The sequence below is a fragment of the Macaca nemestrina genome, chromosome 9 (genome assembly GCF_043159975.1).
Source record: "Macaca nemestrina isolate mMacNem1 chromosome 9, mMacNem.hap1, whole genome shotgun sequence".
Classification (NCBI taxonomy): Eukaryota; Metazoa; Chordata; class Mammalia; order Primates; family Cercopithecidae; genus Macaca; species Macaca nemestrina.
In genome coordinates, this window is record NC_092133.1 from 122115234 (window position 1) to 122130398 (window position 15165).

General features: G+C 36.4%; 1 protein-coding gene across 1 annotated transcript in view; it reads left to right on the plus strand.

Annotated features, from left to right (window-relative positions):
• LOC105480046 (DnaJ heat shock protein family (Hsp40) member C1) overlaps positions 1 to 15165 on the plus strand; it is a 242969-nt gene that overhangs the window by 197133 nt on the left and 30671 nt on the right. The window contains exon 10 of the mRNA XM_011738488.3: positions 2090 to 2209. Coding sequence (XP_011736790.1) covers positions 2090 to 2209 — 120 coding nt within the window. The remainder of the gene's footprint in view (positions 1 to 2089; positions 2210 to 15165) is intronic.

The window sequence follows — 15165 nt, forward strand, 5'->3', positions numbered from 1 at the left end:
ACAATTTTTTTTGCTTCAAAAATGTTAAAATAACATAGAAATTAGGTAATTTGATTTAGTGTGATTTTGTACATACTGTATGATTTGATCAGTATATATCTTTATGCAGTGATCAACTTCACGCTCTTCATGACATGATCTTTTACTGTAAGCTTATTTAAATTCTGCCTAAACTTAAGTCTTTTGCATTTCTGAAACCGATTGGTCTACTTATTAAAGCTTTTTAGCAATAAAGCTATGATTTCCTTTAAAATCCAAATATATTTCTCTAAATAGTAGCTGAATAAGAATAATACTTTTTTCCTTAAATAAAGACAAGGAGAAAGAAAAAATCCTCCGTGTAAATTTTTAAGTCATCTGATATGAATAATTAGATTTCTGATATTCATTAAATATCAAAGAAATTCCGACCAGACCCAATGTGGGCTACCTTTTTATATAAGTGAATTTATGCATGTATTGTAGATGCTGTACTGATGAATATGTTTGAGGCTTTCAGCTCTTAGTGGATACAAAATAGAATGATTGATAAAATCCTCCCTACTATTGGCTATTATTTACTGACTCTTAAGTGGCAGGTTGTATTTATGCCAATTTATCTGCTTCAGGGAACATTCTTGATAGCAGAACAAAGTGAATAAAAGTAGTTTGCTTTGCAAATGAATGCAAATGGGAGAGCCTTTCGGAAAGCCCTTTAACAGGGGCAATGCACTTTGATTATGAGTGAAGCTGCCATTTGGACATGGTGAAAAGAGCACGCTTGAACCATTGATTGGGGGAGACAGTAAAAAGTCAGGAAGGGCCCCGTTAAGCTTGCAGTGAGGCAGGCGGATGTCAGTGTGGTTAGAGCACAGTGGGAGAATGACAGGGAGGATTAGTGTCAGGGAGAAGCTTTGCTGTAGCTGTGGAGATAGTCCCTGGGGTCACTCACCTCTGACTGTTGTTCTGTGCTGATGGTTCTGTAATGCAAACTGCCTGATGTATGCCTGTTCATTATCGGAAATGGTGATTAGAAAAGGTATTTGCCTCAAAGGTTTCCTTCTTTCTCTCTTTCTTTCTCTTTCATTCTTTCATTTTAATTAAAGGAAAATAAGGTAGGCTTCCTCAATCTCTCTGCTGGCTACTGGAGTATTGTTTAATACCAGAGTGCTTTATTGCCTCTGGTGGGGAATAGTTAAGTGCTAAAATGTAATGTGAAATAATTGTAACATGGTTTTTTGTCGTTTGATAAAGATTTATTTCACTGTGCTCACTTTGGGGTTTGACCACTGGTAGTGCTGAGTAAAATGCAGAGAATATGTTTGCTGTAGGAATTTTTGCATATGCATGTTTATAATCTCTAAGGTATTTTTAAATTTAGTTTAATCGTTTGGTCAAAGCTAAAAGTTGACCAAAATGAAATGGTCAAAATGAAATGAAATACCGCTTTACATGGACTTGATGGTTTGAGTCTTGGCCACAAGAGTTTCTAATTTTATTTCTATTCCGAAGTTTAAAAAAAAAAAATGTAGTGACATTTGACAAGCTAAACTTCTTGAAAAAATATTATTTTAAAATTGAACATCATTACATAGAATGATCAAAAAGTGTCTTGTCGCAATTCTTATTTCAGACCAGTATATTTACTTGTTCACATTTCATTTATACTTGCGTTTTGTTGTTTTTTTTTTTTTTTGCTTTTTTTAAAGTGTGTATTTAAAACAAACAAAAAGAGAGACCTTTAATAGTAACTTTATGTGAGGCATTTCTGAGCAGCACTGCATTTTATAGCAAGGATGCATTTCATAAGCTTTGAGAATGGTTTCTCACTTTAATTCAAAACCGAATAGTCTTTTTTAAAAAATGTCTACAAAACCTGATTTTGCAATATTTATGCTTTCTTAGTTAGTATACGTAGGAAAATGAAATAGGCTTCTAGAGCTTTGCATTCCAGTGTTAAATATGCAGCTCAAATCTTACTGTTAGATACAACTTAGCATTGTTTTTTACAGAAAGCATATTGCCAATAATTTGCTTCACAGCAGTTATCTCCCAATTATCTTTTTTATTCTCCCAATTATCTTTTTTTATTTTCTTTAATGTTTTGCAGGCACCTGAATGGACAGAAGAGGACCTCAGCCAACTGACAAGAAGTATGGTTAAGTTCCCAGGAGGGACTCCAGGTCGATGGGAAAAGATTGCCCACGAATTGGGTCGATCTGTGACAGATGTGAGTTCACTGAGATTTACATTGTATAGAGAGAGACAAACCAGAACAAGTCAGCTATGTAGAAGGCAGATATAGATGGGTTCCACAGTATTTTTGGGGAGGGGTACAATCCTTTTAGGACCTGAAAGTGAACCATTAATGAAATAAGTGAGAAGCAGATGTGAGCCAGTCCCCTGGTCCACAATTAACAGCTGTGTGAGGAATTCTAGTGTTTAGAGACTTAAGCTACTGTAACCTAATCAAAGGAAAACAATGCCAGTTTTGGGGTTTATAGTGACCCCTTTAACTGTGGAAAAAATAGTTCTCAAACTGATCAGAATTAGGAAGGTTGTATTTCAGCTGGATCTGTTTAACATTGAAGTACAGATTGCGATTGCTACTTAGACAGGTGGTTTGGATTAATTAAATGAGCAATATTCCCATAATGCAAATGGAGGTTGGCCTTTTTGTTTCAAGGATGATAGCAACTATTCGTGTGATAAGTAGTTTAACCAGAAGAAACTGTGTGTGTGTGTGTGTGTGTCCATACCTAACATTTAAAAGATAAATTACTTACTTGGAAAGGTTTTGACTTAACACTTTAGCTGCTTTTATTGAGGAAATTTAGAGCAGAAAATTTTTTAGAAAGCACCCAGCACAGTGCCTGATGTGTAATATACTAAATACACAGTAAATGTTTAATTGAAATTGAGAAAAAATATTTTTATCAAATTGATATTTTCATAAGGGATAGTAAATATTCTTTACTAAATTTACTTTAAATAAATCCTATAGATCCAAAAATACTTAGAGGGTTACTGAAAGCAAAGATTTAAATTTCCCCTTCCATTCTGTTAGTATACTTTTAGGCCATTTTTGATACTGACAGTTTTTTAAAACCTGCAAAATGATTACTAAACATGGCTACCAAAAAAAAGCTTATTGTAAATGCTGTAAGTTCCTTTCTATAATCAACTTCCACTTTTTAGTTCAGAAAGAAACTTAGGAAATTATTACGGTTGCACATTCGTAATCCGTCACGTTGGCACTCAAGTTTCAGATTTTTGAGCAATTTCAGACTTTTGGATTAGGTATCCTTGATCTGTACTGTCAGGTTTTGTATTGTTTTGTTTTGTTTTTGCAATGGACCTGCTTTGAGAATTTTAAATTATATATATGAATATTGTTACTACTGTAGAAGTCATTTAAAAGACTGCAATCTGAATTTTTATAAGATAGTTAGCAATATTTTTGATTTAAAGTTGAAGTTTGATCATAGGGGAAAATAGCTGTAGTATTTTGTAACTTTTTTTTTTTTTTTTTTTTTTGCTATGTTTCATGAGGAGACTAGTCATCTTGAGTTACTAGAAAAGAACCATAAGGGTAACTCTTCTTCAGCTAAACATGTTATGTTACTGGATGGTGTGTTTTATTATCTCGTTTTAAGGTTGTTTGTAAAAGATAAGTTAATAATGACTTAATCAGTAAATATCTGACCAAATTAAAGACATTCCATGGTTTTTGATGTTTTAAGTACTATGACCTTCTAATTACATAGCTGCTGTTAATACAGTGATTATCAAAAGAAACTGAAATAATTTTTTTAAGTTATAAAACATTGGTTTAAAAAGGCCCTAAACTTTTAGTTCAATTGCTTAATGAAAAATAATAGTAATACTTATGTATTATCTCTTTTGAAGACTGTACCACATTTAACTTTTAAGATAATATTTCTGTAAGGCTCTACATTTGATGCTAAAGGCAGATAGGAAACTGAGTAATATTTTAATTTGTTGTCATTAAAACCTGGTAAATTTTTATCCGTATTTTTAAGAGGAGAAAGATGAAGATTTTAAAAATGCCAAAAATACACACGATGTAACCAACAGAGCCTCATAGATCCTAGTATATACTTAATTTACTAGAGTAGTCTTGGTGCAGTCAAAAGCATCTTTTTAAACTTTTTCAAATTCATCCCATATGTTTCCTTTTTTTCCTCCCTAGACTTACCCAAGGGAGACTGATTCCATGTATGCAATAGATATTTTTTCCCTTTATCATGGAAGTGGAAAACCTGACATTGTGAAGTGGTGTTTTTTTGTTTTTTGGGTTTTTTGTTTTTGTTTTTTGACCAAGTATTAGTTCTGTTTTCATAATAACAAAGGTACCTTGGAAATAAATATGTAATAAATCTAAATTTTTGTTGTACAAAAAAATGCCATTATAACTTTTCATCTATGTCAGTATATATATATATAGACCCACACTGCATTTTCATTCTGTAAGCATCATCTCCATGGCTGGAGTATTCATTTCAATAACTCTACCGTCCCCCAACACATGCACATATCCGCGCGCGCACACACACACACACACACAGAGAAAAATCACTCTGTAAAAGAGAACAGGTGTCTGTAGACTCATTTTAGTAACTCACAGAGATGACTTGTAAATCACATGAAACAGCTGAAGTGGTTCAGCTAATATTGTTTCTCTAGTATAATGTTAAGTGAAAGTTAACCACACTTTAAAAAGACCACTTGTGCCTGTTTTTGGCTTATGGTGTTAATTAGATTTGTTTTCATTAAGAATTCGATCATGAAAAAGAAGCCAGGTTCAATTGAGTGTCATCAGAACCTCTGCATACTGACCTGATCACCTGCCTAGTTCTCCCTGACTTTGCACAGCTGTTCTTTGACCCGGTTTCCTTGCCAAATTTGTAGCTTCAGGCTTAGTTCTCTTTCCTTCAAGAAACAATTGACCTTTTGGGAGAGAGGTGAGTGTGTGCCAGTGGTGAGATTTATATGATTCTTTATTTGGGTTGTCGGGTTACAGTTAAAAACCTTTTTATTCCTCAATTAAGAAAGAAATTAAGTATATTAATTGTCATAATTAGCAGAATTAGATTGCTAAATTGTGCTCTGGATAAATACAAGCAATGTTTTTTTAAGCTTTTTAAAAAATTGACACTGAGTGTATTTTAATTCAAATATACCTAAACTGTAAGACCTACTTTATTGTGGATTTAATATTTTAAATGTTCATATATGCCTTTCAGCAAATAATTTTGGTAATCACAAAGGACACTCAAATTGTAAAAATAACAGAGGAAACAAAAACTGTCTCGCATGTAAAACCAACTTTAACATGATGATTAACTGCAGGTTTCCTAAATTAAGTTCAGGGGGCCCCAGATTTCTTGCTTGTGAAGTAATACTATTCTCTTGCCTGAAAGGATGTAAACTGATTCTGCTTCTCTCCCTGGTCACTAATCTCTTGCATTCTGGTTGTGATAACAGACTGATAGGAGATTTTTCTGCCTGTTTGGAAAAGGCCCAGGTAGGCAGCAAAACAAAAGACAGGTGGCTAGATTTAAACAGGCTTTTATAATTAGCTTAGTGCCATAGTGTGAGGTAAGAGGTGTGTAGTTATATAAGTAGCCTATTATGCAAGTGAAGAGGAGGAGGGAAAATCATAAAATTCCCAATTTCATTTCCATAGCTCAACCACAAGGAGATTCCTATTGGGGGAAATTTATATATTGCTGTTATACTGGTTTCAAAAACACGTAAGTGGACTCTTCAATCGAAAATAAGCATTATGCTTTATATCAGTGAACTAAATATATAGTTATTATCTTGGCAAATATATTGCTATTACTTTTAGACTTAGGCTAGCCCTACACAAAATTGTAAACATGATAAGGACTGTCCTTTTGGTTTTTCTGCCTTCATCCTCACTGTCCCCTTACCAGTTTCCTGCTATAGCAATTCTCTTGGTCTGAGCCACATGTCATACTCCTCTCTCTTCCTTCTCTTACCCTCTCAACCTTACAAACTTTTAAAGATATTTAAATTTTAGAAAACGTGCAGGTTTGTTATACAGTTAAACTCGTGTCACGGGGGCTGGTTGTACCACGGAGGCTGGTTGTACAATTATTTCATCACCCAGGTGTTAAGCCTAGTTCCCAATAGTTATTTTTTCTGCTGCTCTCCCTCCTCCCACCCTTCACCCTCAAGTAGGCCCCAGTGTCTGTTGTTGCCTTCTTTGTGTTGGTGAGTTCTCATCCCCACTTACAAGTGAGAACATGTGGTATCTGGTTTTCTGTTCCTGAGTTAGTTTGCTAAGGCTAGTACCCTCTCCAACTCCATCTTTTGAGATTCCCACGAAAGACATGAGCTTATTCTTTTTTATGGCTGCATAGTATTCCATGGTATGTATATATAATCACATTTTCTTTATACTATCTATCATTAATGGGATTTAGGTTTATTCCATCCCTTTGCTATTGTGAATAGTGCTGCTGTGAACATTCACGTGCATGTGTCTTTATGGTAGAATGATTTACATTCCTCTGGGTATATGTACAGTAATAGGATTGCTGAGTCAAAGAAAGGGTAGTTCTGCTTTTGGCTCTTTGAGGAATCACCATACTGCTTTCCACAATGGTTGAACTAATTTACACTCCTACCTTCAGTGTATAAGAATTCCCTTTTCTCAACAACCTTGCCAGCATTTGTTATTTTTTACTTTTTGATAATAGCCATTCTGACTGGTGTGAGATGGTATCTCATTATGGTTTTGATTTGCATTTCTCTAATGATCAGTGATTGAGCTTTTTTTTTTATGCTTGTTGGCTGCATGTATATATTCTTTCGAAGTGTCTATTTGTGTCCTTTGCGCACTTTTTAATGGGGTTATTTCATCTCCTTATCGATGCTAGATATTAGACCTTTGCCAGATGCGAATACTTTCTCCCATTCTGTAGCAAACCAACATTTTTATTTGTAATTGCTTTGGTGATAATAATGATTATTGCATCATTCATTTTTTTAGTATTTAACGCTTTTCAAAACTTTTTTTTTTGAGACAGCGTTTTACTCTTGTTGCCCAGGCTGGAGTGCAATGGCACGATCTCGGCTCACTGCAACCTCCGCCTCCCAGGTTCAAGTGATTCTCCTGCCTCAGCCTCCTTAGTAGCTGGGATTATAGGCATGTGCCACCACACCCGGCAAATTTTGTATTTTCAGTAAAGATAGAGTTTCTCCGTGTTGGTCAGGCTGGTCTCGAACTCCTGACCTCAGGTGATCTGCCTGCCTCTGCCGCCTAAATTGCTGGGATTATAGGCGTGAACCCCTGCGCCCGGCCTTTTCAAAACATTTAAATATACTTTTATTTGGTTTTTCACAACAACACTGTGAAGTAAATAAGCAACCATTATTTTTCCCTGTTTTACAGCTGAGTAAACTGCTGCTAAGACATTTGTTCAAGGTGACACAGCTGTTAGTAGAACTGGGACAAGATCACATATTTTGATTCCATACTTACGTGTTTTTACCTCTGGTTAATTCTGCTTTATTGATGTTTGTATGGAAGATACTTTAAACTTGTCTAGAGACTTACATCATTGACCCTTTTTTGATAAAACTCTATGTTCATAGCAAAAACAAAACGTCAAAGAATACACTTAAGCTAAATTTGTTTCTAATCAACCATAATTTCAAAGAGATCTCTGTGAACATTTTTGTATAACATTGCATAAACAATGTATAAACATTGTTTTATATCATTCTAGAGACTAGTGTTTCTGTATAGATGTATGAATATGTATAATTTTAATAGGAGTAATCTACTTTCTGTCCTTTTCACATAGCTCTAGACCATGAGCATCTTTCATGGCAATAGATAAGATCCACATCATTTTTCTAAAGAGTTACATAATAGACTATGCTGCCATGATATCATTAAAGAATATCCTATTGATTGACATTTAAATTGCTTCCTTTTTTTGCTATTTCATTGAGATGGACATGGTGTTTTTTAAAATTGTCTTTTCACTCATATCTATTTTATTAGCTTGTGTGCCTAGAAGTAGAGATTGCATTCCTAGAAGATGCTTAGTTCAAGAATATGAATGTTTTTAGAGCCTCTGAGGGCTCTGAAATTGGTCTGCAGAGAGGTTATAACAATACACATTCCCACTAGTGGTATGTGAGAGGTCACTTCATAGTCCCGTAAAAACCGAACACTACATTTTTCACCATTGCCCATCAAGTGAAAAGTGTTATAGTACTGATTTTTGTTACTTGCAAAAGAAAACACAGGGACTCAGTACAAGGGGTCCACATCTGATGAGGAGTTCTGGTGTGGGACAGAGAAAACAGGGGCAAGATCATTGTTCGGTAAATAATACAGTTAAGTTTTCAGGATGTGGGGACACCTGAGACCACTTTGTAAGAGTCTCTCAAAATCAAGGAAGAGACATGGAAAAGATCTTGGGGATATTTATGAACACTGAGCATACTCAGATCTTTAAACTTTCTGTGGATAGGATGTCTCCAAAGTAAAGGAAATTGGAATGACACAGGTCACTCAGCAACACTAGATTCTGGGGGGTGAGGGAAGAGTGCCTTCACAGTGCTGAGGGGAAATGGTTCTGAATCTAGAACTGACCAAGTGTGATGGTAAATACATGGGGTGAGAACTCGTACCCTTTCCTGGAAATTTTCCTGAGGTCGTACTCCAGCAACAAAAGGAATAAATCGAAGAGGACAACATGGGAGCCAAGAAATGGTGAATCAGGAGAACTAAGGACTGCATGATAGGGACCCTGGGAGGGAGGGAAGTTTCATAGAATAGATAGTATGGCTGAGAACTTGGAAAAATGCATATGTTTAAATGTGGAAAAGAAAAAAAATAGGTGAAGTGCAACAACTAATGCCTATAATCCCAGCACTTTGATAGGCCAGGGCAGGAGAATCACTTGAGACCAGGAGTTTGCAACCAGCCTGGGTGACATATACCTTCATCTTTACAAAAAAAGAAAAGAAAAATTAGCCGGGTATGGTTGCACACACCTGTGTGCCAGCTATTTGGGAGGCTGGGGCAGGAGGATTACTTGAGCCCAGGAGATCGAGGTTGCAATGAGTCATGATCATGCCACTGCACTCCAGCCTGGGTGATAGAGTGAGACCCTGTCTCAACAACAACAACAACAACAAAAAGTAAAAAGCAACCAGAAATTCCACACAGAACAGGAAAACCAGATGTAAGGAGACATAGTTTAAGTTTAATTATACTAAAAAGTAGATTGGTAGAAAGAGCACTTGTTTGGTGAATAATATTTACCAGGTCATAATTATGTAATATCTTACATGATGACTTTTTATATTTTAAACATTTTTGATGTTTTACAGATTATTTTTCAGTTTTTAAAATCCACACATTGTGGAGGACCGTGGCATGTTGTTCACCAAAGTAAGTTCTCTCCTTCTCTAGCAGTAGATTGTTGGTCAGGCACATATGTGCCCAACGATACTGCATTCCGAAGCCTCCCAAGCTCTGATATGGCTGTATCACTAATTTCTTTTCAGGAGAACATAAAGTAATGTGTGTTCATATGAGCTCTTATTTATTTTTCCCTCCCACTAAGCTAGAATACTAATATGTCTGCAGCCATGCAAGCAAAGATAGTTTCCCTAAGGAGCTATGGAGAAACAGGCTATAAAGAACCTGAATGAATGCAATAAAAGAAAATTCTTAGATAGTGACAAGTAACATGAAGAAAAATAAAGCAGAGTAAGCAGATAGACACTGATGGAGCTGCGTTTTAAAATAGGGTTCTGAGGAAAGTCCTTTCCGAGAGGTAGTATTTGAGCTAGTATTTGAGCAGAGGTACAAAGCAAGTGAAGGGGCAAGATTGTCTGAGAAGGAGCATTGCTGGTAGAGGAAATTGCACCTACAAAGGTCTGGAGGCAAGAGCATGTCGGGTGTGCAAGGCCCAGCAAAGAGGTCCATATGGCTAAGGCATGAGTAGGAGAAGAAGATTACAGGAAATGAATCTGAGAAGTAGTGGAAGACCAGGCCATATTGGCCCTTTTTGGCCAAGGTGAAAATTTTGGATTTTACCCTGAGCGAGTGGGAAAGCACTGGAAGATTTTGAGTAAAGGAGTGCAGTGATCTAAAAGCATTGTTCTGACTGCTTGGTGGGGAATTGTGAAAGCAGGAAGGAAGGCCAGGTAAGAGGCTATTTTGGTTGTCCCTGCAGAACACAATGGTGGTTTGGACTAGTGGTTGTTGGTAAAGGTGGGAAAGAGATTAGATGCAGGATGTGGTATACAAAGGCATGTTAATTAGCAATGTATACTTGTAACCTTCAGAAGAATTGTGAATGGAAATGATTGCCTGTGTGTGTAAAGTGCATTGTTTTTTGTCATAAGACCTTGTGTACTGCTTTTGTTAAAAAGCCATGTACATGCATGACCTTGATTTTTAAAAACGACTTTTTAAACTGTGAAGAAATAAAACATTTGTCTTTGGATATTTTTCATGACAGTATATATAGGCCTACCTCATTGTCTGAGTTTGTTTTGTGCTGGTGTAACAGACTACCTGAGAGTAGATAATTTACAAAGAGCTAAGACTGATTTCTTACAATTTTGGAAGCTGAGAAGTCAAGGGGCCCACATATGGCAAGGGCCTTCTTGCTGTGTCCTCCCACTGTAGAACACAGGAGGACAAGAGAGCACACAACACACAAAGGAAAAAGAAAGGAAGTGGGGCTGGGTGCGGTGGCTCACACCTGTAATCGCAGGACTTTGGAAAGCCGAGGTGGGCAGATCGCGAGCTCGGGAGATCAAAACCATCCTGTCTAACACTGGGAAACCCCGTCTGTACTAAAAATACAAAAAAATTAGCCAGTCGTGGTGGTGGGCGCCTGTAGTCCCAGCTACCAGGAGGCTGAGGCAGGAGAATGGCATGAACCCGGGAGGTGGAGCTTGCAGTGAGCCGATACCACACCACTGCACTCCAGCCTGGGCAACAGAGCGAGACTCCATCTCAAAAAAAAAAAGAAGAAGAAAGGGGGCTGAACTCATCCTTTTATCAGGACCCCACTCCTGCAATAACCCACTTCCGCCATAAGAGCATTAACCCATTCTTGAGGACAGAGGCCTCCTGAGCTAATTGCTTCCTAAAGGTCCCACCTCTCAACACTATTGCATTGGGGATTCGGTTTCCAACAAATGAACTTTGGAGGACACATTCAAACCATAGCACTCATTTGTTTTAAATTTTTATATTTAAAAAAATTATTGATTTACAGAACTAGGAGACCAATCCTAAAGTGTATCTGCAATTACAAAGGACCCCCAATATCCAAAGCAACCTTGAGAAAGGAGATACCACATTTCCTGATTTCAACATATATTACAAAGTTATTGTAATTAAAACAGTATGGTACTAGCATAAAGACAGACACATAGACCAGTGGAACAGAAAAGAGAACCCAGAAATTAACCCACACATATACAGTCAACTAATCTTCAAAAGGGGGCCAAGAATTACATTACATGGGGAAAGAATGGTCTTTTCACCAAAATGGTGCTTGGAAAACTGAATGTCCATATGCAAAAGAATGAAACTGGACCCTTACACCATACAAAAAAAATTTTTTTTAATGGATTAAAGTCTTAACTGTAAGACCTGAAGCTATAAAATGCCTAGAAGAAAACACAGGAGAAGGCCTCATGACATTGGTCTTCACAGTGATTTATTGGATTATAACACCAAAAACACAAGCAACAAAATGAAAAATAAAGAAGTGGGACTATCAAACTAAAAAGCTTCTGTACAGCAAGGAAAACAATTAACAGAGTGAAGAGACAAACCATGCACTGGGAGAAAATACTTACAAACCATTTATCTGATAAGGTGTTAATGTCCAAAATATGTAAGGAATTCCTACAACTCAAGAGCAAAAAAAACCCTGATATTTAAATGAACAAAGGATTTCAAAAGACATTTCTACAAAGAAGACATAGAAATGGCCAACAGGTATATGAAAAGGTGCTCAACATCTCTAATCATTAGGGAAATACAAATCAAAATGACAGTAAGATACTTCACATCTCTTAGGACGGCCATCATCAAAAAAAAAAAAAGTGTTGGCAGTGATGTAGAGAAATTGGAACCCTTGTACACTGTTGCTGGGAATGTGAAATGGTACAGTTGTTATAGAAACACTATGAAAGTTCCTACAAAAGTTAAAAATGGAATTATGTGACCTAGCAATTCTAGAAAAACTTCTAGATATATATCCAAAAGAAGTGAAATCAAGATCTCAAAAAGGTATCTGCACTCCCACGTTCATTGCACCATTATGCACAGTAGCCAAGACATGGAAATAGCCTAAATGTCCACTGATGGATGAATGGCTAGAGAAAAATGTAGTATATACGTATAATAGAATATTATTCATTCATGAAATAGAAGGAATGGCCGGGTGTGGTGGCTGGCACCTGTAATCCTAGTACTTTGGGAGGCTGAGGCGGGCAGATCACCTGAGCTCAGGAGTTCCAGACCAGCCTGCCAACATGGTGAAACCCCGTCTCTACTAAAAATACAATAATTAGCTGGGTGTGGTGGTGCATGCCTGTAATCCCAGCTGCTTGGGAGGCTGAGGCAGGAGAATCGCTTGAACCCAGGAGGTGGCGGTTGCAGCAAGCCAAGATCATGCTACTACACTCCAGCCTGGGTGACAGAGTGAGACTCTGTCTCAAAAAAAAAAAAAAAAAAAAAGGAAACCCCACCATATGTGACAACATGGATGAACCCCTGAGAACATTATGCTAAGTGAAAAAATCTGTAAGGACAGATACTACATGATTCCATTTTTATGAGATATCTAAAATAACCAAATTCACAGAAGCAAAAAGTAGAATGGTGGTTGCCAGGAGCTGAAGCGAGGGAGAAATAGAGAGTTGTTTAATGGATATAAAGTTTTGGTAATATGGATATAAAGTTTTGGTAATAAGTTCTAGAGGTCTGCTGTATTATGTTGTGCATATAGTTAACAGTATTTTACTCTATACCTGATTTAAGAGAGTAAATCTCATGTTATTTTAGTAAATTTGTAGAGTTGTGAAATCGCCACAATCCAGTTTTAGATGTTTTCATCACCTGAAGTGTTTCCTCAATCCCATTAGCAGTCATTTCCCACTCCTGTTTTCTCAGGCTATGCTGACCTATTTCCTTTTCAGGAAATTACATTTAAATGGAATCTTATAGTATTTAGTCTTCTGTTCTCTCAGGCTACACTGATCTATTTTCTTTTCAGGAAATTACATTTAAATGGTATCTTACAGTATTTAGTCTTTCACATATGGCTTCTTTCACTTGGCAAAAGGTATTTGAAGTTCATCTGTGTTGTATTTGAAGTTCATTTGTGTTGTTTGAAGTTCATCTGTGTTGTAGCATGTATCAACAGTTCATTTATTCGTATTGTTCAATATTTGGATAAATACCTCATTTTATTTGTTCTCTACTAATTGGTCATTTGTCTTATTTCCACTTTGGTGCTATTAGAATAATACTGCCATGAACATTAATCTGTGTAGTGCTTATTATCCATTCTTATGTCTTATTTAGTGAAATACCTATTCATAGTTTTTGCCCATATTTTAATTTGGTTGTTTTTCCTTAATTATTGAGTCATAAGAGTTCTTTATATATAGGTTAGACATCCCAAATCTGAAAACCCAAAATTTGAAATGCTCAAAATTCCAGAACTTTTTGACCACCACGATGACCCTCAAAGGAAATGCTTATTGGAGCATTTCAGATTTCAGGTTTTCAGGTTCAGAATGCTCAGATGGTAAATAGAATACAGATATTACAAAATCCAAATAAATCTGAAATCTGAAACACTTTTGGTCACAAGCATTTTGGAGAATGAATACTCAACCTGTATATTATGGACTCAAGTCTTTAATCAAATATATGATTTGCAAATATGTTCTCCCACTGTGTGGTTTGTCTTTTTTTTTTTTTTTTTTTTTAATGGTGTCATATGAAGTACAAAAGTTTACTTTTAGTAAAGTCCAGTTTATCAATTTTTTTCTTTTATAGATTATGCTTTTTAGTGTTTTACCTAAGAACTTTGCCTAACCCAGGATAGCAAAGAATTTCTCCTATATTTTCTTAGAAGTTTTATAGTTTTAGATCTTATATTTAGGTCTAAGATCCATTTTGAGTTGATTTTTTGTGTTTAAGGAGATGTAAGGGTCAAGTTCATTTTTTTTTTTTTTTTTTTGCTCATGGATGTTCATTTGCATTGAATCAATAGATCAATTTGGAGAGAACTGCCATCGATGTTCAAATTCATGAACATGAAATGTCTTTCATTTATTTAGAGCTTTTAAGAGTTCTGTCTTACAGTGTTTTCAGTATGCAAATCTGGTTTTTTTTATTTTAATTAAATGTAGTATTTTTTCAGCTTATGGAGAATTGTTTTCTTTTTCCTCTCTCTCTCACTTTTTTTTTTTTTTTTTTTTTTTTTTTTTTTTTTTTTGAAGATAGGAACTCACTCTGTTGCCCAGGAGTGCAGTGGCATGATCATAGATAACTGAAACTTTGAACTGCTTGGCTGAAGGAATCCTTACACCTCAGCCTCTCAAATAGCTGGAACTAGAAGTGCATACCACCACACACCCAACTAATTTTTTTTCTGTGAAGGTGGAATCTCGCTATGTTACCAAGACCAGTCTCAAACTCCTAACCTCAAGCGATCCTCCCGCCTTAGCCTCCCAAAGTGTTGGGATTACAGGCATGAGCCACCTTGCCCTACCAGAATTGTTTTATTTACTTATCTACATTTTTATTTATTTTCTGACAGAGTCTCACTCTGTTGCCCAGGTTGGAATGCAGTAGCGTGACCACTGCTCACTATAGCCTCAACCTCCTAGGCTCAACAAATCCTCCCACTTCAGCCTTCCCAGTAGTTGGGACTACAGGGATGGATCACCATGCCCAGCTCATGTTTTAATTTTTTATTTATAAAGACAGGGCCTCACTATGTTCCCCCAGGCTGGTCTCGAACTCCTGGGCTCAAGAGATCCTCCTGCCTTGACCTCTCAAAGTGTTGGGATTACAGATGTGAGCCACTGTGTCCAGCCAGAATTGTTTTCTTAATTACACTT